The sequence below is a fragment of the Maniola hyperantus genome, chromosome 12 (assembly GCF_902806685.2).
Source record: "Maniola hyperantus chromosome 12, iAphHyp1.2, whole genome shotgun sequence".
Lineage (NCBI taxonomy): Eukaryota > Metazoa > Arthropoda > Insecta > Lepidoptera > Nymphalidae > Maniola > Maniola hyperantus.
The window spans coordinates 10,737,067-10,763,038 of record NC_048547.1 but is presented as its reverse complement, the minus strand read 5'-3'; the positions used below and the strand labels follow the sequence as shown (position 1 = coordinate 10,763,038).

Genomic DNA, 25,972 nt, shown 5'->3' with positions numbered 1-25,972 from the left:
CTTAGATACTAATGAACTACCCGTTTGAAATCCAGACGTCACTGAGGTTGCATTGGTGCTAAATAAACATTTTAGGACCAATGAGTCGGTGCCATTTTGCTTGTTCAATGGCCCTGTCCTTACGAAGTAATATATAAGTCAATGGGCATAGCACATTTTAAATACATGGGGCCACTAAAAATTGTAAAATATATTTTTTACGAAAAAGATAAAACTGACTTCTATACCTAGCTAAAAATTAAAAATAATTTAATTTATTACCGAATATATTATGTATACAAGACTCAATATAGTTCTATGGGTTGGCTATTGAGTCTATACCTAAGAATACTTATTATGTATATGTTAGGTGCAATATAAATTATAATAGACCTACTAACATTTTGTCGGACGAGATTTCGAGAAAGGTTGGAAACGCGTCAAGGTCTATTATTTAAACTCGGATTTTGTCTGGTAAACTTTAGATTTGTCTAAGTATATTATTGCAATGCAACGTTGTTAACGGACAAACCTTTACTGAGACAAAATGAGAATCCTAAAATCTTTATGGAATACTTTAACGAATACAAACGCTATACAGTTGGCGAGTGGAAAACTCGAAATATATTTTTTCGAGTCTGTATATAGAGTTATTTATTTTACAGGTAGGAAAATACAGGGCGTCATTTCACTGAAATCATAGTATTCAACAGCCTGCATGAAACAAGTGGAAGTAATCAGTACCCTTATTATAAATGCGAAAGTGTGTTTGTTTGTTGGTTTGTTCGTTTGTCCTTCAATCACGTCCCAACGGTTCAACGGATTGACGTGATTTTTTGCATGGATAAAGACCTGGAGAGTGACATAAGTTACTTTTTACCCAGGAATATCAACGAGTTCCCACGGGATTTAAAAAAACCTAAATCCACGCGAACGACGTCGCGGGCATCAGCTAGTAAATAATAATTACTACCCGTATTATAAATGAGAAAGTGTGTTTGTTTGTTGGTTTGTCCTTCAATCACGTTGCAACGAAGCAACGGATCGACGTGATTTTTTGCATGGCCTACCCGTATTATAAATGCGAAAGTGTGTTTGTTTGTTGGTTTATTGGTTTGTTTTTCAATCACGTTGCAACGGAGCAACGGACTGACGTGATTTTTTGAATACAGTTAAAAACCTGGAGAGTGGCATAGGCTACTTTTTATCCCGAAAAATCAATGAGTTCCCACGGGATTTTTAAAACCTAAATCCAAGCGTACGAAGTCGCTGGCATCAGCTAGTTTACTATATATTACCTAATCCTTAAAAGCTGTGGTAGCCTAGTGGTTAGGGCGTCCGCCTTCCAATCGGAGGTCGGGGGTTCGATCCCGGGCACGCACCTCTAACTTTTCGGAGTTATGTGCGTTTTTAAGTAATTAAAATATCACTTGCTTTAACGGTGAAGGAAAACATCGTGAGGAAACCTGCATGCCTGAGAGTTCTCCATAATGTTCTCAAAGGTGTGTAAACTCTGCCAATCCGCACTTGGCCAGCGTGGTAGACTATGGCCAAAACCCTTCTCACTCTGAGAGGAGACCCGTGCTCTGTAGTGAGCCAGCGATGGGTTGATCATGATGATGATGATGATGAATCCTTAAATACATATAAACTGCAGGTATCTCAGCTTCGGAACACGGAGTTCCATATTTGATATACAGTACAACATTGAAGACATCGATGATGTTTTTTGTGTTTTGCGAACTCTGGCAATTGTTTACTGTATCTTTGAATATCGAAGTGTTAATAAATAGTACGAACTCTATACTTATTCAATGTGGCGCTTACTACAAATACAAGATCATGGTAATTATATCTTATAAACATTTAGGTAATAGATAATAATAATTGGTGTAATATCATAATATAATACAGATACACACTGTATAATACCGAACACATCGACTTCAGTTGCTCACTGGGCGAGTTCATGAGGGATACAACGTTTTTGTTAAGTTTTATATAAAGTAGGTTAACTTTAAGTTAGTTGTATATATATATTGAAAAGTATATAATATTATTACTTAGCTATAGCATTAGGTTAGCCTGTAATGCTAGTTTTAAATTGTCTAATAAATAAATAAATAAAAAAAGATATACCTACCTACTGTGTTTGCGTCGGCGGTATGTATTCCTCAATGGTTAGCGTGGTGGGCGTGACTCTTTGATTCATTTTTATTTATTTATTTTCGGGTAAAAATTCAGAGGACTTCTTCTGCACACCACAATATTTTTTCTAAATTGGGATCGAACTCTAAGGGTGGGGGGTCCGGTAAAGATCACATTCGGAGTCAGAACCTCGAAAGTCAGTCATCTATCCAGATATCCGTCAGTCACCAACCAACCTGTGACCGAGCTGTTTGATCCATTTGTCGATGAAGTTCTTAAACTTTGTTCTATTATATTTTATACTAGATAAGTAATATAAACTTCGTTTCTCTCTGTTATTTTAGAGAAAAAATAAAGATGTTTTCAAGAAACTCGCATCGTCAATGGAGTCGCGAAATTTCGACCTTGGTACGAATCAGAGGAAAAAGATACTGGATGTTTGGCAAAAGAGGAATGAAGCATCGTTAAAACTTCTCTTGTTCTTAGGAACTAGTACCCTTATTGCATGGTAACAAATATTGTTTTCTGGTAAAATTAGCTTTAAGTCACCAGTTTAATGAGATGAGACTTCTGATATAAAGGTAGACTTTGGACGTCCAAGATATTTTGATGATAAGAACATTAGTTTATCAGTAACGACAGTCGTCGGACATGAAACGCTTAAAAGTTAGAACACGCGGCTCGCTTCGCTCGCCCTTTGCTCCACTCGACCTCGTAGACTCGTTTCGTTTAGGAACTCCTTTGCGAGCTTCAGGTTTCACGCTTTACAAATACATTACTAGGTATATAGAACAGACAAGACTGCGTGGATCCGGCAATCGGATTTCTGAACCACATTCAAAATTACATAAAATAACAGCTATGATGATTGTATTTTTTATATTCTTAATAATACTTACTGTCTTTTTTGATAGGAGTATGGAGTCTCAAAGTTTATTTTGATTTGGAGTGGCGTGTGGAAATTCCAAGCAAATGTCCAGCAATGGACATCTGTCGGTTGATAATAATGATGATATATTATTTGATTTCACTGCCAATTCAAAACAGTGTATTTCTAACAGTCCTAACTTCTGTAATTATGCATCTCATGAAAACTGCTCTGATATTATTATTTCACGTGATCTTAAGCACTGATATTAGGTCTTATTTTAATGTTGTTTAATATACCGATGGTCTCCTTCGTGTCAGGTTTATATACCCTCTTGTGGATGACTTGGAATACAATCTCGTGGTGGATGTCAAACTGCCCTTTGAATACCAAACACCGGCGCGATACCCGTTCACATACATTGCAATTCTGATAAATTTGTTTTACATAGCATTTTTTGTGATGTCGACTGACCTCATCATGCAATCGCATTTGATGCACTTGCTCTGTCAATTTGCTGTGCTGAGTGATTGCTTTAGGAATATTTTAGCTGACTGTAAATTTGTTTTAAAAGGTAAGTAATATACTATACTTACTATAATATTTATGCTTACTATACCTACTATGATAACTATTACAGTACGAGGCATAAAGTAATGTACATCGGCTTTTAGAATGATGTTTCGGCTTTGTAGAGCGTTGTCTCTGTTACTCATACCTATATGACGTTTTGTCGGTCTCAACGACAGAGACAATGCTCTACAATTCTGCTATCCCTTCTGAAGGTCGATGTACATTACTTTCTGCCGCATACTGTATTTTACTTCTGATAAGTACAAATAAACAAATGCCAGCCTTTGCCAACGCTATTAAAATTTTGCTTACTTTGCTAATTATAGAAAAAGAAACTGATTTTGAAAAAAGTTTGCAGGCAGGTCGAAACTTTATATCCTGTGAATACCTCGTAGAGACTTTTAAGTTTCTTTGGTGTTTATAAAAAATTTAAACCAAGACAAACGATGTCACGGGTAATAATTCGTTCAAAATAAAGGTATTGGTAGAATAGGTACTAATAAACTCATTTCTGAGGTTTTTTTAAAGAAGTCATATTTATCATGACTAATATTCCCCTTTCCCCTCCAACTAAGCGTAAAGCTTGTGCTAGGAGTAGGTGTGACAATAGTGCAACGGGTGGGGTTTGACCCGCCCGCGACGACCTATTGGATTTCAGTCCTCTCCTTTAGCCGTTGAGCTATTGAGTTATTATAGACATGTAATTTACAATTTGCAATTTTTTTGTAGGTGAAGTCATGGACCCAAAGAATCTCCATTTAAACCAAAAATTCAAAAAAGAATACATCAGACGATTAGGAGAGTTGGTAGATCAACACGTTTTTATTATAAAGTGAGTGTCTGAATTCGGCCAGGTATGTAGTAAGTAGGTATAAATCTTACCTTGCTGAAAAACCCCGGCCCCAGCCGACAGACAGACAGACTGATAGACAGATAACGAACTGATCCTATAAGGGTTCCCTTTTTTAGCGTTCCGTACCTCAAAAGGAAAAACGGAACCCTTATAGGATCACTTTGCTGTCTGTCTGTCTGTCTGTCTGTCAAGAAACCTACAGGGTACTTCCCGTTGACCTAGAATCATGAAATTTGGCAGGTAGGTAGACCTTATAGTTGACATTTGGGGAAAAATCTGAAAACCGTGAATTTAGGGTTAGATCACACAAAAAAATTAAATTGTGGTCATGAACTAATAGTTAGTATTTTCAACTTTCGAAGTGAGTGACTATATCAAGTGGGGTATCATATGAAAGGTCTTTACCTGTACATTCTAAAACAGATTTTTATTTATTTTTATGCATCATAGTTTTTGAATTATCGTGCAAAATGTCGAAAAAATACGACTGTAGTACGGAACCCTCATGGCGCGAGCCTGACTCGCACTTGGCCGGTTTTTCCTTTTTCATTCATCATTACTATGGGCACTGTGTCCAATATACTGGTGCTATTGCCTCGCTGAATGGCAAGGCTCACCGACTGGCAAGGCTGAACCATTGAGCGAAATAAGCACCAGCTCTTGGGTCATTAGAGTCAAATAGGTGTCATCATGTCTGACAGCGGGTTGTTTCTCATGAACCCAACTTAGTCAATAATAATTTGTTTGTTTTCCAGCAATACTCTCAGCCTCCGTGACGTGATGAGCTCGTCTATGTTAGCGCAGCTGGCGTGCAGCACGGTGCTATTTTGTTCTATCGGTTTCCAAGTCGCTACTGTAAGGATTTTACTACATCAATAACTACTACATAAATACTAACACTACTAAACTAAAATTACGGTGTAAACACATTACAGTACGTGGCAGAAAGTAATGTACATGCCTTTAGAATGACATTTCGGCTTTGTAGAGCGTTGTCTCTGTCACTCATACCTATATGACGTTTTGTCGGTCTCAAGGACACAGACAATGCTCTACAAATATGCTACCGCTTACTGTACTGCGTTATGTGGTTGTGGTGACATGACGCGTTGCGTAGAAGACCGGAATTATACATTAAAATGTAGAGTTATTTGCTACTTTTTTATTCCATTGTAAGCTAGCCCTTGACTGCGATCTCACGTGGTGGTAATTGATGATGCAGTCAAAGGTGGCAGTGGGCTAACTTGGAAGGTGTATGGCAGTTTTTATTATACCCCTTAGGTATATCGGTTTACACGGCATCGTATACCGTGTAGAACGCTAACTTCCCTGGCACGGCCATAGCTTCCCACCAGACCAACATCCATATACAGTTTTATTTTTTAAGAAAATAACATGCTACTTTAATTTTGTTAAGGTCAGTGATTAAGGTGCATAATTTTATACCCATGACATGAAACATTTAGATAGGTATTTATATTGACTTTTTCAAACAATGTAAAATTTTCAGGCAGTGAACGTAAATTTGACTAAATGGTTCATGAGTTTGTTTTTTTTGGGCTACAACATGTTTGTCCAATACATAATATGCAGATGGTGTGAGGAAATAAAAATTCAGGTTTGTTTTTTTTCATACATTCTGAAAGCTTTTGAAAGGAGACGTCTTGAAAGTTGTTAAACACAGTTTATAGGCACCTAGGTGATTCTCTAACTCAGTGTCTAACACTAAATGATAGCCACCGAGGTTGGTTAGTTCTACATTGCTGCTTCACTAGGTGATATTCAAATATTTTTTCGTAGAAAACCTTCAACGGATTTAAAAATGAGCTCCGTGCCTATCAATTTTTGTTTTTTCTTTATTATTCTCTTTATGAATTCTAGCCCCGTAAACTATCGTTATACAAAAAAATCACGTAATTTTATTACTACAGTCCAAGACCCTATTGGATTGTGGTCCGAAGATTATAAATCAAAAGCAGCTTGAACATTTTAGAGCGAAGGGATCGGCGAAGCTGTGTACTGCTCAGGTTGGGAAAATGGTATTGTAACGTTGCCGGGGGTCAGGACGTCCATCCTGCTAATACTGGCGCGTGCGAACAAGCCTGTGCGCCTTTCTGCTGGGGGAATGTACGACCTTACCTTAGAGGCCTATGCTACAGTAAGACCTTATCAATCAAAATAATCTTTTCTTTAATTTATTTAGATATAACCTAGCCCTTGACTGCAATCTCACCTGGTGGTAAGTGATGATCATTTGAACGCTAAATCGCTTGGCGGTACGGCTTTGCCGGTAGGGTGGTAACTAGCCACGGCCGAAACCTCCCAGCAGAACAGAATTTAGAAATTATAAAATTCCAAACCCCTGCCGGGAATTGATGCTGGGACCTTCCACTAATAAGACCACTGCGCCAGGGAGGTCGTGAATCTATTAATAGCTGTCTGTCTTTTCCCCATTTAACCCATTTTGGCGAAATTCGGTAAAGAGATATCTTGCACCCCGTTGAAGGAAATAATCCCGTAGAAACTCTTTGATTTTACTTAGCCGTCAGTCTTCAGCTAAGTCTAGCGCGTGCGCCTTTCTTCAGGGTACTATTTATGTTCTGAGCTTCTGGGGTACACCGAGGTGTATGCTACAGCAAGACTTTATCAATCAAAAATAACGAAAACACAGATAGCTTGCACCCCGGTGAGGGACATAATCCCGTAAAAACTATTTGATTTTCCGAGATAAAAAGTAGAATATTATTATATCTTTCACTGGAATCTACTATTTGTGAATCAAATTTCGCCAAGATCGATTAAGTGGATGCGCCGTGAAAAGGTTACGTACAGACTACAGACATACGATAGATACGACACACTCTGACTTTCATTAAAAGGGACATAAGTCACGCAAATTGTTATTGCGCTGGAACCATGTCTCATTAACATCGAAATGACGTCATTTTGACGTCATCCGAAATAAAAATAAGTATACCATCAGCTCGAAACTTCAGTCTGAGTTCAGTCTAGTGCTGACGTCACTAAAATGGCGGTCACGCTCATTAGCAATTTGCGGGACTTATACCGAATTTTTGATCCATTTATTTTCAGATAGTGAAAACTTCTTACAGTGCTCTCACAGTTTTGCTTCGACTTCGATAAGTTTTAACTGCACGAATTATTCGTTTAGAATTCAAAATACTAACTGCAAGTCTACAAAAAAATAAATAAATAAGGTTGATACTTAAAATATGGAGAGTTTCATTTATCATCATAATATTAAGTAGTTAGGTACCTATAAGAAAAATATTGTAGACTCAGAACCTATGGAAGAAGAATAATGATTAACACACATTAGGGAACATTTTATCAAAACTAATATGTTACTCATTCGTCTAATGGATGGAGGAGAGGTTAGGGGGTAATTTACGGAAATTCTATGAAATTTTATTTCATGCAATTGTCAGGTCGGTAAAACATCCCGTGAGTCATGTGTTTCAACAACACATATTACCTACATACACAGCGTAGGTAGTTACGCATTTCAGCGAAAAGCTTCTTGTTTAAGTAGGTACCTTTTAAGTTAAGGAAAAATAGTCTCTCACAGTCTAAACTCTTTAGCGCCTTTATTTCACTTCTGTAGACTGCAACTCCGTTCTGCCTCTGTAGTCTGTATAAATATAAATAATCGATGCCACATGTCAGAGTGTAATTACGGAAAGGGCGTGTGTATGTCTCAGACGCTGATTCCGACCGGCTTTGAAACTAATACCACTTCCGTGTAGGTTTTTGAAATGTTGTAAACTATAAATAGCATGTTTATTTACTGTTTTAGACGTTTTACGATCGGAACGCTTAGTACGAGATTTTATATCTCACCAACGTTGATAGTATTCGAGTGTAGAAACTAGAAACAATTCCGCGTTACAGTAAACTAGATCTTAACTACAAGATAGTTTAAAGCTCAAGTTTATCTACACATCTACAGCCAGCGCTCCAAACGAAACCGTTGCGAAATTAAAATCAGTGACATTGAATTTTTGACTTCAATTCAAGGCGCTTTAGTTCCACTTTACTTTCACGTTATTGTGTTTCGACTCTCGAATTCTAGCAACGTTGGTGAGACGTAAAATCTCTTATGCCATTACTAAGCGTACGGTAGGTAGGTACACTTCTAGATGTGTAGGTAGGGAAGTACATATTCTTCTTTAATATTTCAAACTAGCGACCTGCCCCGGTTTCTAACGGGTACAATTTACTGATGAAGAAAATGTGAAAGAAAGAAGTGTATTCAGATTTTCATACAAAAATACCATCCTTTCTGACTTTTCCGGTGGATTTTTCAAACCTTGTGATAATATTCTACGAGCGATAGGTAGTTAGTTCAGAGGAGTTTTTAAAACATAGTCTTTCAATGATAAGAATAGAAAATTAGATAGATAATAATAATCACATCTGACAGAAAAACAAGTACCTATCTAAGTAATAAATACTTACCGGATACTGGAGTTTTTAAAATGCAAGAGCAAATAAGCAATATGAAAATAAACAGCAAAGATAAACATACAAACGGCAGATTCAGCCGTGCAAATATAGATAAGTAGCTAAACTGCCTACAATGTTGGCAAAATTCGTAGAACTCATTATATCTACCTACTTGCAGATTTAGCGACCGTGATCAAATATCCAAGGATTTATGTGAGTGAAAATAGGTAGATAATTAATTTCCCAGTTATATTATATAGGTATTTTTAGAATAAATTATATTTTTTTAGTATCATGGTGGACATTTTTAACCGACTTCAAAAAAAGGAGGAGGTTCTCAATTCGTCGGAATCTTTTTTTTTTTTTTTTTTTTTTTTTTTTTTTTTTGTATGTTCCCCGATTACTCGAAAACGCCTAGACCGATTTTGAAAATTCTTTTTTTGTTTGAAAGGGTATACTTCAAAGTTGGTCCCATTTCAATTTGGTGAAGATCTGATGAACATCTTCGAAGATAGATACTGGAACTCCTCAACGGATAAGAGTAAATTGCTCGCGATCAGTGTAATAGCTTAGTAAACAGTAGACTTTTAACCAGTCATAGCATAATTCCATGGGGCCACTAAAAATTGTGAAATAAAAAAATTTTACAAAAAAAATAAAAACCGACTTCGTTACACAAACACTAAAAATTGAAAAATAATTTAATTTATTACCGAATATATTATGTATACAAGAGTTAATATTATAGTTCCATAATAATATTTTTTGGGGTCGGTGCCAATGAGGTGCCATGGTGGAGTCCCATAAAAATATGAAGTCTAGACGATTCGCGCAGCTAAAGCTAATTGGCACCGGCACCAAAAAGTATTATTATGGAACTATATTAACTCTTGTATACATTTATATATTCGGTAATAAATTAAATTATTTTTCAATTTTTAGTGTTTGTGTAACGAAGTCGGTTTTTATTTTTTTTGTAAAAATTTTGAATCATATTTTGATCATAGCGGCAATAGAAATACGTACTCTGTTCGAAATTTCAACTTTACCCCGTACCTACGGCTCATGAGATAGGTCTCTGATAGACAGACGAACAGACGGACGGATACTATGCCTTCGCTGTACTGTACTTACCCTACCATATTGGACCCGACTCCCGTTAGCACACTTCGCGTATGAATCATTCGTTAATGTCAGGTCTATCATCACCATCATCATTATGAACAACCCATCGTCGGCTTACTACAGAGCAAGGGTCTCCTCTCAGAGTGAAAAGTGGTCTACCACGCTGGCCAAGTGCGAATTGGCAGACTTCAACACCTTTGAGAACATTATGGAGAACTCTCATGCAGGTTTTCGCACGATGTTTTCCTATACCGTTAAAGCAAGTGACATTTAATTTCTTAAAACGCACATACATAACTCCGAAAAGTTAGAGGTGCGTGCCCGGGATCGAACCCCTGACTTCCGATTAGGAGGCGGACGTCCTACCACTTGGCTACCACAGCTACAGCATCACAATACTCTACCGTAGTTAGTAAGTATACCATTATTATAAGAAACCCTAAGGAACTTTGTTGACTTATCCATACTAATATTATAAATGCGAAAGTGTGTCTGTCTGTCTGTCTGTCTGCTAGCTTTTCACGGCTCATCCGCTCAACCGATTTTGATGAAATTTGGTACAGAGATAGCTTGCATCCCGGGGAAGGGCATAGGCTACTTTTGATCTCGGAAAATCAAAGAGTTCCCGCGGGATTTTCAAAAATCTAAATCCACGCGGACGAAGTTGCGGGCATCAGCTAGTTTTTAATAAAGGCTTTTTAGTTAGGACAACTCTTGTGTCTTTGATATACTTAATATGCAGAAATAACCTACATTTATTAAACAAAGCAACTATGCGTATTGCACAAACCTGTTACCATCGTCGTCGTAGATAGATAGATATAATAGTTACTAGCTTGTAAGCCCAATTAACAAGGCATCCCATTATGTTGTACAACGCTTCTCTTGTTACTTTATGGCATATATCCCTGTTCAGCAAAGCATCTAGGCGAAGTAGTTCTACATAGTGTTCAAAACAACTTTTTAGAACTGAACATAACTTGGCCGAATAATAAAGTAGGTAGAGTCCTGTCAGAAATTAGCAGATGGTCAATTCACCATCAGAAACCAGACCAGAGTAATTGACAAGGCTTAACCAATTGCGAAGCTGAAGTGGCAATCTATAAACCATATCGAACTATGTACCCTGCCCGGGCAGGGTACATAGTTCGATAAACCGATAGACGTTGGGATCCTATAAGATGTTAGAATGGCTTATGGCAACCTCGCACTGGAAAGCGCAGTGTCGGAAGATTCCCCACTAGGACCTAGGTGGATACCAAACGATATACGATATCAAACGAGTTGTAGGGAGCCGCTAGATTCAGGCGGTGCAAGACCGTGGCAAGTGGAAGTCCATATGTTTACATAATATGTCCAGCTGTGGAGGTGTATAGGTTGATAATGATGAAAGTCCTAAAATATGAAAGTTCGGAATGACTTTGGTAGTCCATCAGTGTAGGTTTACCTACCTGATTATACATACCTGAATACACGCCTGACTCTTTAGACTAGTAACTAATCAGGCATATACCGACGAAAACCAACCGTCAAACAAAACTTCTTAATAAGTATTCCCCTTTTTCCTCCAACGAATTTACCTTAGAATATGCATGGTGGGATTAATAGTTCGGCGAATAAGATCTGGAATGACCATTCACTGCAGCCCGCATACTAAAATCTTAGTCGAATAAGTACAACTTACTTTTGCCTTCGACTTCGCCGGCGCGGCGCGAAGTTGCAGTATCTAGTGGACTGATTTTAATTAAGAGTTAAGCAGTCAGACTCAAATTGTGAAAGTTTTGACCTGGTTTTTAATAGTCGAAACATTTGTTGGAAAGCCCAGGGCATTCCTTACATGCAAATGAAATAAAAACCGGTCAAGTGCGAGTCAGACTCGCACACGAACGGTTTCGTACCATCGTACAAGTTATAACTATTTGTACTATTTTCATTGCGGCTATTTCGAAATTCTTATTAATTATCTTTTGTTATAGCGGCAATATATAATAGGTAAATACACACACTCTGCAATTTTCAACTCTCTACGATTCATAAGATACGATTGACAGACAGACAGACGGACGGATGCTTAGTAGGTAGTAGGGTGCCGTTGGCACCTTTCGGGTACGGAGCCCTAAAAAGGCATGTGGTTTATTTTTCGAAGTGCAGAGTTATGTGCAGTATCGAATGCACGCACACGAGCTTTACGAGTACATTCAATTGAGCAGCGGTAACATGACTCCGAGGTATTGTTTTATTTTTCGTTATAAACTCCGTTTTGTTTTATCAGCAATTGTTTTATGAATCTTTTATAACTTGCTTCTGCCCGAGGCTATGCGTGCGGAATTTATTGTTTGTGTTACGGTATTTATTCAAGCTGGTTAGAAAATTACCCGCTAGAGCTTTTAGCCACCGGCACATTACGAGCGAGTCGAAACAAGCCAATTATATTGGAAGTAGAGGCTGGGTTCACTTGGTCACATCACCCGAGAAAATATAGGTACCTGCAGAGCAGCGCGCCCTTTCGTGTGAATCAAGACGTGTCAATCAAGAAAGGCGTTTATTAATAGAATAGAATAGAATAGAATAGAATAGAATAGAATAGAATAGAATAGAATAGAATAGAATAGAATAGAATAGAATAGAATAGAATAGAATAGAATAGAATAGAATAGAATAGAATAGAATAGAATAGAATAGAATAGAATAGAATAGAATAGAATAGAATAGAATAGAATAGAATAGAATAGAATAGAATAGAATAGAATAGAATAGAATAGAATAGAATAGAATAGAATAGAATAGAATAGAATAGAATAGAATAGAATAGAATAGAATAGAATAGAATAGAATAGAATAGAATAGAATAGAATAGAATAGAATAGAATAGAATAGAATAGAATAGAATAGAATAGAATAGAATAGAATAGAATAGAATAGAATAGAATAGAATAGAATAGAATAGAATAGAATAGAATAGAATAGAATAGAATAGAATAGAATAGAATAGAATAGAATAGAATAGAATAGAATAGAATAGAATAGAATAGAATAGAATAGAATAGAATAGAATAGAATAGAATAGAATAGAATAGATAGAATAGAATAGAATAGAATAGAATAGAATAGAATAGAATAGAATAGAATAGAATAGAATAGAATAGAATAGAATAGAATAGAATAGAATAGAATAGAATAGAATAGAATAGAATAGAATAGAATAGAATAGAATAGAATAGAATAGAATAGAATAGAATAGAATAGAATAGAATAGAATAGAATAGAATAGAATAGAATAGAATAGAATAGAATAGAATAGAATAGAATAGAATAGAATAGAATAGAATAGAATAGAATAGAATAGAATAGAATAGAATAGAATAGAATAGAATAGAATAGAAGAGAATAGAATAGAATAGAATAGAATAGAATAGAAGAGAATAAATGTTATTGCATTAATTGTGTAAGTGCGTTAGGTGTTATACTTGTTATAAAGTTCTAACAGTTTGCCACTTTGTGGCGTGCAATACTGGTTACATACAATATTTTTTAAATATTAAATTTTTTAACTATTTTTTAAATTTTAAGTCACAGCAGTGTGCGAACTGAATTGCACTCTATTGCGTCATAACAAGAGTCGCTAATTGATTATTTAAACGTTTTTGTGGAACCTCGTAGCTAGTTTTTAAGTTCGCGTAATACAAATGCAACAACGGACTTTCAAAAAGTGTAATTTATTACCTATTTTGAATAAACGATTTGATTTGATTCTGCACCTGGAAGGTAGGATGGTAGGATAGGTAGGATACCTACTATTGTATTCTGTGGAATCTACACTAATAATATTATAAAGAGGAAAACTTTGTTTGTTTGTTTGTTTGTTTGTTTGTACTGAATAGGCTCAAAAACTACTGGACCGATTTTAAAAATTCTTTCACCATTCGAAAGCTACATTATCCACGAGTAACATAGGCTATATTTTATTTTGGAAAAAAATAGGGTTCCGTAAGATATTTGGGTTTTTCGGACACAAGGTGTAAAAAATCAACCAGAAAAGTTACTTATTTTGCGTACGCTGATAGATATAAATAGCTATAAAAGATAGAACCATAAAATGTTCTAATTAATTGTAGATCTTATAAATATCTACAAAAAAGTCCGCGACACACTATACCCATCTATGTCGAGTGAGGCACAGCAACCATTTTTTTATTTAAAAATCTTGAATTTTTTTTGGACTACATTTAAACGCGTTTATTTTACTCATGCTATTAATCCTTATCAAAATAAATGATTTCATCACTAAGAACAGTTTATGGAGATAATATTTGGTCTTTGAATGATTAAAATTGGACGTTTGGTTTTGAAGTTATGGCGAAATTAAAATATTACGATTTCTGCTGCACGGCCCGTTGTATTATATAAAGAGGTAATGTCGTTAAGTTTGTTTGTAGGGGGTAATCTTTAGAACTACTGAACCGATTTTAAAAATTCTTTCACCAGTAGAAAGCTACATTATTCCTGAGTGACATAGGCTATACGGGATCTTTAAAAACCTAAATCTACGCGGGCGAAGCCGCGGGGATCAGCTAGTATTATATAAAGAGGTAATGTCGTTAAGTTTGTTTGTAGGGGGTAATCTTTAGAACTACTGAACCGATTTTAAAAATTCTTTCACCAGTTGAAAGCTACATTATTCCTGAGTGACATAGGCTATACGGGATCTTTAAAAACCTAAATCTACGCGGGCGAAGCCGCGGGGATCAGCTAGTCATCAAATAAAATAACAAAATTGTTGGGTTTTATAGAAGCTGCCTTCCAAACAGGTGGGGTAGTGTGGTATGATTTGAATAAGCCTATTAGTATGAAAAATAATGTAACGTCATTTCATTTCAAAGGTTCGCCTTTGATGAGGGCAATAATTGGGTTATTTGAAGAAAAAAAAGGTCGCGTACACAGGTTGCGTCAAAAGACTACAAAGATCCTTCTAAAGTCTCTCGTCGTTAATTTATATTTCACAGTAGCTATTTTTTAATATAATGTACTTACCTACTAGCTATGCTTTTGACACCTGACAAGAAAAACTTAGATAAACTAACACAGTCACTGACATAGACAAACATAGATAAGACCACTGGACAAAGCTTGTTTATCAATATGAGTAGGTATAGTTTGAGAGTTGGTTGAGGTTTGGGAGTTGGGGGTGGCCCCGCACACCTGCACAGCCCGCGCACTCGCCCGCACCGGGTGAGCGCAGGGGCTGTGCGGGTGTGCGAGGCATTCTCTCTCCGATTGCCATTTCAACCTGTCGTGCACTATAGGTATAGGTACATGTTAGTACTACATAACATTAAATATTAAGTCAATTATACTAACATAGACTAGAGTGTATACTTACCTTTCCCTTACCCATCGGGAGAAAAAGAGTCTGCTCATTTAAATAGATGCAAAATAACTAGGTAAATCAATTTCAATATGAGAACAAGGTGCCTTCTTTCTGCTACAAGAGCTTCGTCTTGTAAGAAATGGAGCAAGATTCTGCGTTTGAAATCTTAAAGCGCATAGCATCTTGACTCTACTCAGTCAGTCGTTTGTTCTACACAGAGGCGAGCACTCACGATTGTAAAATGCTGGCTTGACTGCGAGCATTGCATCTTAGGCTATGAACGCACATAGTATACTTATATAATTGGTAGACTATAAGACCACATCTGTCTTCGACTTGTCCTTAAGTTTATGATACATTGAAAATAAAACATCTGGCTGACGCTAGAAGTCCACGAACGTTGCGTAAGTAGGCCACTCGGAGTCAATGCCGAGTCGTATGCGTAGTTTTTCACGCTGTTTGCTGGTTTGAAAAATACTAACTACAAAACGAGGCAAATGGTTAATGGTATTGGATTGTGTTTAGGTAGTATAACAATAACGCAAAGTTTTTGCCAGCGTTCTGGTTACACCCCTATATTCGTCTCTGGGAATCAAGCTATCTATGTACTAAATAGATACCCAGTACTTATTCTTCCAAGTGAAATGATATTTTTTTAATAAATTCATAGGAACTCTTTGTTGGTCTTGGTTTTCATCATCTCAACCTATCATCGGCCCACTAATCAGTAGGTGTATGTGTCTCCTCTCAGAATGAGAAGGGTTTAGTCGTAGTTTAGGCCATAAGTCACCCGCTGGTCGAGTGTGGATTGGCAGATTTCACACACCTTTGAAAACATTATGGAGAATTCTCAGGCATGCAGTTTCCTTCACGATATTTTCGTGTTTTTGAAAATATGACAAATGACACTTAAAGCTAAACCTAGCCTTATCTAATTACTATACAAACCATGCCCGCGTGGAATAATGCCAAGCATACTCTGGCTGCATGTCCGCGCTGGATAGGCAGGCTGATCTGTTGCGCATAAATGAGCCAGCCCTTCCGCCAGCAGATGAAGCTATTACCCGCGGTGAAATGTCTATTTAAAATTGAAAAGATCTGCATTCAAATAATCTAATCACAAAAATGCCAATTTAGGAATAACTTTTAAATTTTTGTAAAATTCTAATATTTTGTACCATTTTAATATGGCTATAATAATCTTTAGTTTCAGGCCTGTTCCAGGTTAGCCATAATATTATGTCAGAGAGTTCCTAACCTTCTTTTCTACAATGGTGATTGTGTGGGATAATTTTATTTAAAAAAATCTTCAGTCGAATCGTGATTGCTTGCTCTAGCTGAGCGAATACGAGTATGGACTTACATTTCAATTAGCAATTTGCCTTCACTTACCATTACTTACAATATCGCGGTCAGTCACCTACGAGCAGCGAGTAGCTACACAGAGAGCCTCTTTAGTTGTTTTATAATGATGACCGCACATGTCATATAGTCAGAGTAAAGAATATATATTTTATGTAAGTACCTACTTAACTAAAAGCTAAAACTCCTTGTTACTAGGTAAGTAGGTATACCGGACTTTGACGACCTCCCTGACGCAGTGGTTAAGCGAGAGATTCCGGGTTTGATTCCCGGCAGGGGTAATTTGGGAATTTATATTTTCTAAATTGTCTCTGGCTATATAGCTATCTACTGTGCTTATTCAAGCAAAAATATATATGTACATTCAATATCTACCTAGTACCTACTGATAGTTTACCTACTAAAATACCTACCTACTAAAGAATGCAGATTTTACATATATACCTATCATTAGGAATATCCTTAAAAGCGGCAAGCTTTTATAACTTCACGGTCGGCAATATCACAAGTTTATTGTTTAACATTCCTGAGCCCCATCTCATTTTGGCAAAAAATGCCACTATTTAGGCATTTCACTCTCAGCCGAGGAATCCGTATCTATAAACCGCATTGGATCACGTAATCGCTTAACCTTTTCTCATACCTACAGCTACCTATTGCCAGCCTATTACGGGTTTATCGGTGCAAAACATTTTTTAAGATATCTTTATGAAAACACTAGATACCTACAAATAAATAGAAGCGTATACCCTATCTATAAATAGGAGCATAATTATAAAGTTTGTCTGGTATTTGAACGCTCCATTATGCAATCTCCAAGACCCGTATGTCCAATTGAAGATATAAAACATCTAATTACGCATGGGCATGCCGCGAATAAGGCAATCGTCGCTCTTTGTTTACTAGTGACGCATGGCGCTCGCTCACTGCAATCTATAAAGTGCGGAGTCGTTTACCTTCCGTGCGACGCGACGCGATGTGTACTTGCGTAGATGCGTGAGCGCATGGCATGCGCCGGCAGGCAGAGAGGCGGTGCCCGCGGCAGCGCGCGGACGATGGCGCGCTGGCTGTGGGCAACTACGCTCCTCGCAGTTCTCGTCGTGCACGCGACCGCGTGGAGGCCCCCGTCGCAGCCCCTGCTCGTGCCCATCGCGCGCTCTCGTGTTCCCCGCCACGCGCGCAACCAAATCCGCCACTTGCACATCCTAGGATGGCACTTAGAACTGCAAGAAAACCGCGCGATACGCTCCCCCTACTACAACGAGTGCCAGTTCTACAAGGGACGTGTGCTGTACGAGGAATCCTCAACAGTGACGGTGACGGAATGCGATGGACAGCTCTATGGATTACTTCAAGTCGGCGGAGAAGATTTCGTCCTGCAGCCGACGAGGCCGGATGACGGCCACGTGTTGAGGAGACGTGATGTACTGCAAACGGAACAGCCGGTAGCGTACAACCTTACCGGGGACATGGTTAACGACTTTGACATTGACTTCGAAGAAGATGAGGTGATGCCAGCGATGCACGTGCGCCCGCGAAACAGTGATCATTCAGACATCGAGTACCACAGAAATGGGCTCCGGACATACACGAGACCAGTTTCAGGTGTGTTTCAGTGCAGTGTTCAAATTCATGAAGAGTTGAAATATGGTTACGCTATTTTTATTTATTGTTGCAGGCGCGAAAGGATTATGGCTCGAGTTGGCCATAGTTGCAGATCATACGATGCTGAAGTTCCACGGTCAGGAGCGAGTGAAACATTACATCCTGGCTATCATGAACATCGTAAGTACACGAGATACGATACTTGTATGCAATTAATTACAAGTGTGCGTTCGTAATTCAAACAATTTATGTAATACTTTAAAGGTCAGTGCCATCTTCAACGACCAGTCTCTGGACTCGAACATGACGCTCGTTATCAACAAACTGTTCATGTACGAAGAGAAGGATCCTGTTATAAAGTACGGAAATGTGAAGAAGTCATTAGAAGCTGTCAACAAATGGAACTACCGGCACCTCATGAAATTACCAACAGGTACGAGAATCATTAAAAAATGGCTACGAGGTGGGGTGCAATGGGAGGAGAAACTCCTAAAGCGGACGATATAATATCCACACTAGTTATATATTGGTCTGTTTGTCTGTGTGGTACTTGTTCACGTCACAAAGAACTACAGAACAGATCTTGATGAATTTTTTTCCGACATAGCTTCCATTGTGGAGCCGTCTCCAGAAAGAAAGCTAGATAATCAACACTTCTGCAAATGTCTAATATTATAAAGAGGAAAAGTTTGTTTATTTGTTTGTTTGCAATCAATAAACTCGAAAACTACTGAACCGATTTAAATAATTGTATTACCATTAGAATGCTACTTTATCCAAAAGTAACAAAGACTGCCTAAATATTTATTTATGTATCGCAGACGAAGTCGCTGACAAAAGCTAGTATAAAATATTTTCACAAAAACCCCCTTTCCCTTCCCTAAATAGGAAAAGAAAAAGTAGTTATTTTAATTTTTATTCCGTGCGTTGCAGGCTTAAATTCGTGGTTCCACGAAACTGTGAATCACTCAAACTAATATCAATTAGCAGTTCATCTGATGTTCGTCGAAGATTTTTTATTATTTGTGATGTGTTCTTATCTTCGCCGTTAAACAAAAGACAGGATGATTCAATTAAAGTGATTGATTGATCAATAAAAAAAGATTGTAGAGCTTTTACGACGCACTAATCATTTAATTATGTATACCTATAGGCATTAAATTAAGTTTTTATTATAAACCCCACACTATGTGGTAGACGAGAAAAAAAATCATCTCCACTTTACATGTAGCTACCCTAAAAAAAATATTTATCACAATTTTATTTCCCCACTTTGTCGGCGTGGTGTGTATTTACTACCCATGCCAAATTACAGATTTCTAGCACTAATAGACAATAGTCTTTGAGATTAACCGAGGACGGACGGACGAATGGACAGACGGACGGACATGGTGAAACTATAAGGGTTTCTTGTTACTACAGAACCCTAAAACTTGCAAATTTGACCTGATTATTATACATATTATGGAAAAAAATTAGGTATCATTTTTAATAATATTATGTTGCAATTTTCAACAGAATTGTTATGTTGAAATCAGCTTTTCAGAGCAGCTCGTATTTTCCAATGAATTCCTGGAAGTGTCCATACCTATATTATGAGCTCTACCATTATTTCATTAATTAACACATTGAAATATTATGTAGTTAACATCAGATTATTGTTTGCTTAAAATTTAAATGAAGCCTAATTATTATTAGCTTAAATTGCTTAATGAACTAAACTTAAAATTATTGATGTTATAGTTTCGGATTTCGACCTTCATCTGTGGGATTCATTTCTGACACTGTTCATACAATTACATATTCCGAACAAAAATCTAGTTTAACAAATCTACCAAGCCATACCAAACATGACTCTATAATAGCTATGTAGTATTATGTAGTAAAGTTTATACCTAAAGGCTTTAAATCCTAAAACAGTCTTCGTTGCCCACGACTAATGTATAAAACGACCCTCAATTAACTTCAAGTGACCTAAATAAGCCATTTATCTTAAATTTAGGGCCCACTAGGTGCCACTAGTTTAAACAACTAATAAACTTTTATCTAAAGGTACCTATACTATCTTATCTTGCTTAGAGGAAGCCTACATTGTCGTATCTAAATCTCTATTATAAAACTCAGTCGTGTGATACATAGAAATAGGTATTAAGTATATCCCGCTGTACCTTTGCAAGAAAACCTGACAAAAGATAATAAAATAATGACATCATTTACCTAAATACATTTCCTAACATTTCAAACTAAGTAGCTGATGCCCACGACTTCGTCCGCGTGGAATTAGGGTTTTTTAAATATCCCGTAGGAACTCTTTGATTTTCCGGGATAAAAAGTAGACTGTCACTCTCCAGGTCTTTATCTATACTCATGCATAGGTGGTCATGCTAAAAATCGCATCAATCCGTTGCACCGTTGCAACGTGATTGAAGGACAAACCCACAAACAAACAAACGAACAAACCAACAAACAAATACAATTTCGAATTTATAATAAGGCTACTGATTAACTTATACCTACCAGTCTCGATCTTACTTCGTCGTCGTAAACCGATAGACGTGCACTGCTGGAAATGCATTTGCTGTGCTCTTGCGATTTAGATCTACACGCGACGGTCTTACACGTTCTTGAATCCAGCGGCTCTCTGCGAGGGTATTTATTGTAGGGTCGGCCAACGCTGCGCTTTTCGGTGCGAGGTTGCCATTCCACCGTTTTGGAGCCCTAAAACTTGTCTTTTCTTCATACGATGCATCCATGTATCAAAATAAGAGTGAATAGGCATCTTCTAGGCAGGCGCGTTCCACCTTAGGCTGCATCATCACTTTGGCTACCTACCTTCCTAAGGTACCTCAATCAATCTGTTTGCGTCCACTGCTGGACATAGGCCTTCCCAAGAGCACGCCACCACACACGATCCTTCCTAAGGTACCTACTTTGGTGTAATAGCAGTGTAGCGCATGCCTGATTAGTAAAAAAAAACTCGTACATTTTTTTGTCCAGATAGTAGGTACTGGTTGGGACGCAACAGTGTGGCTGACGCGGGCCCCGCTCGGAGGCCCCTCTGGCTTCGCCCCGGTCGGTGGTGTCTGCACCCGGACGCGCTCCGCTGCCATTGACAGAGACGAAGGCCTGTTTAGTAAAAAAAACTCGTACATTTTTTTGTCCAGATAGTACCGGTTGGGATGCAACAGTGTGGCTGACGCGGGCCCCGCTCGGAGGCCCCTCTGGCTTCGCCCCGGTCGGCGGCGTCTGCACCCGGACGCGCTCCGCTGCCATTGACAGAGACGAAGGCCTGACCAGTGCGTTTGTCATCGCTCATGAGTTGGCGCATTTGTGAGTAGACCTTTCTTTACATAGTCGTATTCCTCATTGCTGAGGGCCGTGACTCCTTTCCATTAATCGAAGGATTCTAAAATTTTAATCGAATTGACACGATGAAATAAAATAACATAATATCTAATAAGATACAGAATAACCAGTTGGGAACTATGTAATGTATCTTCCCTGAATAGGTATAAGGTAACTCTTTCAATAAAACAACAATCAGGTCAGATTTAAGGTTATCATAGTCACAATTTGAGATTATGACTTATATATTACTTCGTAAGGACAGGGCCATTGAACAAGCAAAATGGCACCGATTCATTGGTCCTAAAATGTTTATTTAGCACCAATGCAAAACCTCAGTGACGTCTGGATTTCAAACGTGTCGTTCACTAGTATCTAAGAGGCGGCGCTGATTTATTTGGTTAGAAAACCGTGAAAAATTATTTTGTTCGCTTGGGCATATCTTGACATTTATATCGATGCTATGAACTGATTTTCGGTCGATACCTGACACCTCTCTACGATATAATTCAGTATATTATATTATAGTATAGTAGTTATACTACGCCATAATATTATTATGTTGATTGTTGGACTGTACTCTATATTTACTCACCCAAAACCCAGTCATTATAAATAGCCACGCTCTCACAATAATGTAAAGGTCAATACCTAAACCAACGTTTAGCGTTTCTTAAACATAATACACAATTTCACTTTAGGTAATCCATATCCATTTTAATATTATAAATACGAAGGTGTGTCTGTCTGTCTGCTTGCTTTTCACGGCCCAACAGTTTAACCGATTTTGATGAAAATTTGGTATAGAGTTAGCTTACATCCCGGGGAAAGACATAGAACCTGCATGCTTCTCGCAGTTTTACATAATGTTCTCAAGGGTGTGTGAAGTCTGCCAATCCGCACTTGGCCAGCTTGGTGGACTATGGTCAAACCCCTTTCATTCTGAGAGGAGAACCGTGCTCAATAGTCGGTGGTTGATGATGATGATGAATAAATGAATGTTATGAAAAATATTTGTGCTTGTGATAATTAATTTAAAAACACACGTAATATAAAGAAGATTTTCACACAGTAAAATACCATATAATATAAAACCAAATAAATAGTGAGGAAGTAAATAACGGGCCTATCTAAACTAAAATAGGACTTTTCCACGCAACTTTAGCACTGACCTTAGGGTTGTCTGATTTCCCTAAGGAAATCAAAAGAAAGACTTTATAAACCTTTTCTTTAGATACAAATGTCTAATGCCAAGCTTACATTATTCCAATCCAAAATACTAATATTATAAATGCGAAAATGTGTCTGTCTGTCCGTCTGTCTGTCTGTCTGTCTTCTAGCCTTTCACGGCCCATCCATTCAACCGATTTGGACGAAATTTGGTATAGCAATAGCTTGCATCCCGGGAAGGACATAGACTTCTTTTTATCCCGAAAAATCAAAGAGTTCCCCCAGGACTTTTAAAAACCTAAATCCACGCGGACAAAGTCGTGGGCATCATCTAGTGCAGTATAAATCCAGCACGTTCATTCCAGCACTGGTCTTGAATGAAAAGCTTCATTTAGGTAAGTACATTATTCTAGTCGTTTACATTATGTAATAGAATCAAGATGTTGTTTACGTCATTCTATATAGTAGCAAACCATCGTTTTTATACGGATGCAAAAAATGAAAGATAACTCCAACAACAAATCTCTTATTAATAAAATCCAAGTGACAATAATAATTAGTCTTCTCACAGTTTTATGATTTTTCTGATGCCATCAACTTCTATCGTATATGAAAATAGAGTTCAGACGATGGCGATGCAATGGTTCGGACATATTCTGATAGAGAAGATGAAAATACTGCACAAGTGGCGTTTCAATAGAAGGAGATCGGTAGAAGGAGATTTGCATCAATCATTATTACAATCTCAATTGTTGTGATTGGCTGAATTTGTGCGATTCTTGTTGCAACAATGCATTATAGCCAATAGTGAGGAGCAAGCGTCGACCAATCAGAGGTGATTGCGATCGTGACATTGTAGCAGTCATTCTCCCGCAATCGCGTAGTACGTCACCCTATTAAATATCTGGAAGGCTTCTATAAAGGCCGAGAGGAAAAGAGTCGGACTTTTGTAAAACCATATCAAATAGCCAAAGACAGGATGTTATGTAAATTATCCCTATGTTCCACTGCGAAATGACCATCAATCCACAGCTGGATTGAATCACTGTACAGCTAGAAACCTATAAGAATACTAAAAGTTTAGACCTAGAACTTATGGTAATTATTACTAGTACTTACCTACTTTCCTTTTCTATATCCCTGATTTTCAGTTAATGAATTTACCGTCAGAAGTTGCGAGACTTTGCTCTATATTTCCTCTTCAAAGCAGTTATAATTATAAATAGCAACGCTCCCTTTTTATAATTCCTACACACGTGCCAACTGGAATGCCAACATAGGTTCAGGCTAGGCCAACATCGAATTTTTAATTCAAAATAAATAAAATTAAATACGAGTAGGTATCTAGGGTCAGTAGATACCTGAATCCATACTTTAATACTATAAATACGAAGGTGTGTCTGTCTGCTAGCTTTTCACGGCCCAACAGTTAAACTGATTTTGATGAAATTTGGAAATTTTAACAAAGGCTACTTTTATCCCGGAAAATTAAAGACTTCCCATGGGATTTATTAAAAACTTAAATCCACTCGGATGAAGTCGCGGGCATCACCTAGTATAATATTTATAGCCTATATCCATCTGGAATGATGTGCCTTTTACTTTAAATGGTAAAATAATTGTTCAAATAGGTGTACCTAATGGTTCTAGAAATTATCCTGCAAACTATCGAAATTCGCAATCCTTCTTTGTAATATTAATACAGATAAATTTTTACTGATTGGAAACACTCAACATCTGGCCTTAGACAGTTTAAGATTGGATAATTTAATGTGAACGACTTGTCGCCACATCTGTAGATGTTGTAACTCAGGAGAACATGTGGAACTACCAATAACATTCCCTTTGCATGTGCGACGATTGATAAACACCGGTTTCATAAACGAACCGATATTTATTTACGGGAAAACCAATTAGTATATTCTAATCTTTGATAAAATGTGTTCTTGTGCAGTTCTCTCTATTTTAGGAAGTTTAAACGATATCTACTCCTCTTAATTTATTTAACTACAATGATGATGCCCGCGACTTCGTCCGCGTGGATTCAGATTTTTAAAAATCCCAAGAGAACTTTATGATTTTTAACCGCCTTCCAAAAAGGAGGTGGTTCCATACCCAAGATGAAAGCTAGCTTTGTACCAAACTTTAAAATCGGTTAAACGGGTGGGCCGCGCAAAGCTAGTAGACAGACGGACATACACACTTTTGCATTTGTAATATTAGTAGTGGGATTTATAGCAAAAAGAGGGATTTATAAGTTTGACTGCTGTCTGTCCGTGTGTCTGTTTCGTAGCGCTCGTGGCTCAAATTGATGAATCGATTTGAATGCGGGGTTTTTTATTCAAAATCCTATTTTTTAATCGAAATGATTTCTATCTATTTTTAATGAAAATCTATTTAGCCGTTGAGGAACATCAGCTTTCTTCAGGAGGTATAGACATCTCAGTCATGTATATTTGATAGTTATATATATTAGTTTCACAATAATATTATCTTATCACTCCACGCAATTTGCATTTTGCTTCAAAACCAATATTCTAAAACAAAATAGTTAGCTATATACCTTCCATTTGCACGCTAAACTACAAGAGTTTTGTTACTCGTTATTACCGCAATTTCTAACACCAGATCTCTTCTGGTCATAAAGTATTCCAGTCTAAAAGGCACTTAGTTAGTAATTTAAAACGACCTCAAGTGCTCTCGAGTGTTTTTCTCTATTTAACTACTTTCAAAGCAAATCGGACTCAGAGTTACCGGCTTTGATCTACTGTTCATTTATATTGACTTCAATAAAAAGAAAGTCTTCGAACATTAAAAACCTCAAGAATAATTTTTTTATGTTCAAGATTCTGTCTGTGCGCTGTGGTTTTCATGACATGTCTTTTATTAGCACATAATAATTTATGACTACCTATTCACATATTACCAAAACTTTGGGTTTTCATTCATTTTTTTATTTTTTTGTGTCTGTCTGGACTTATCTTAGAATCGGCTGTACAGATTTTGACGGACTTTCGCTTGCAAAAAGTTATCAAGCTCCTTTTATGCCGGGAAAATACCGGGAAGTTACAGGATTAAAAAAAAACAAAATCGAGGTCAAAAAATAATT

At 37.3% G+C, this 25,972-nt stretch overlaps 2 protein-coding genes across 2 annotated transcripts in view; both read left to right on the top strand.

Annotated features, from left to right (window-relative positions):
• The first annotated feature begins 526 nt into the window (after window positions 1–526).
• Window positions 527–7,565, top strand: LOC117986908 (odorant receptor 13a-like). Its single transcript, XM_034973871.1, has 9 exons — window positions 527–644; window positions 1,637–1,824; window positions 2,472–2,635; window positions 3,316–3,569; window positions 4,298–4,400; window positions 5,177–5,276; window positions 5,932–6,039; window positions 6,415–6,579; window positions 7,515–7,565. The coding sequence occupies exons 1-9, from the start codon at window positions 527–529 to the stop codon at window positions 7,563–7,565; spliced, it is 1,251 nt and encodes a 416-aa protein (XP_034829762.1).
• A 9,280-nt stretch (window positions 7,566–16,845) lies between these two features.
• Window positions 16,846–25,972, top strand: part of LOC117986798 (A disintegrin and metalloproteinase with thrombospondin motifs 1-like) — a 52,799-nt gene continuing 43,672 nt past the window's right edge. The window contains exons 1-5 of the mRNA XM_034973668.2: window positions 16,846–16,898; window positions 17,736–18,348; window positions 18,422–18,528; window positions 18,613–18,781; window positions 21,513–21,678. Coding sequence (XP_034829559.2) covers window positions 16,863–16,898; window positions 17,736–18,348; window positions 18,422–18,528; window positions 18,613–18,781; window positions 21,513–21,678 — 1,091 coding nt within the window. The 5' untranslated portion in view covers window positions 16,846–16,862. The remainder of the gene's footprint in view (window positions 16,899–17,735; window positions 18,349–18,421; window positions 18,529–18,612; window positions 18,782–21,512; window positions 21,679–25,972) is intronic.

Bases quoted from the DNA above. Each gene is read 5' to 3' on its own strand.
- LOC117986908 (XM_034973871.1), top strand. From the start codon at position 527: ATGAGAATCCTAAAATCTTTATGGAATACTTTAACGAATACAAACGCT. The intron at 645-1,636 runs GTAGGAAAATAC...TATAAACTGCAG, and splicing joins TAGAGTTATTTATTTTACAG to GTATCTCAGCTTCGGAACAC. The intron at 6,580-7,514 runs GTAAGACCTTAT...ATTTATTTTCAG, and splicing joins CCTTAGAGGCCTATGCTACA to ATAGTGAAAACTTCTTACAG.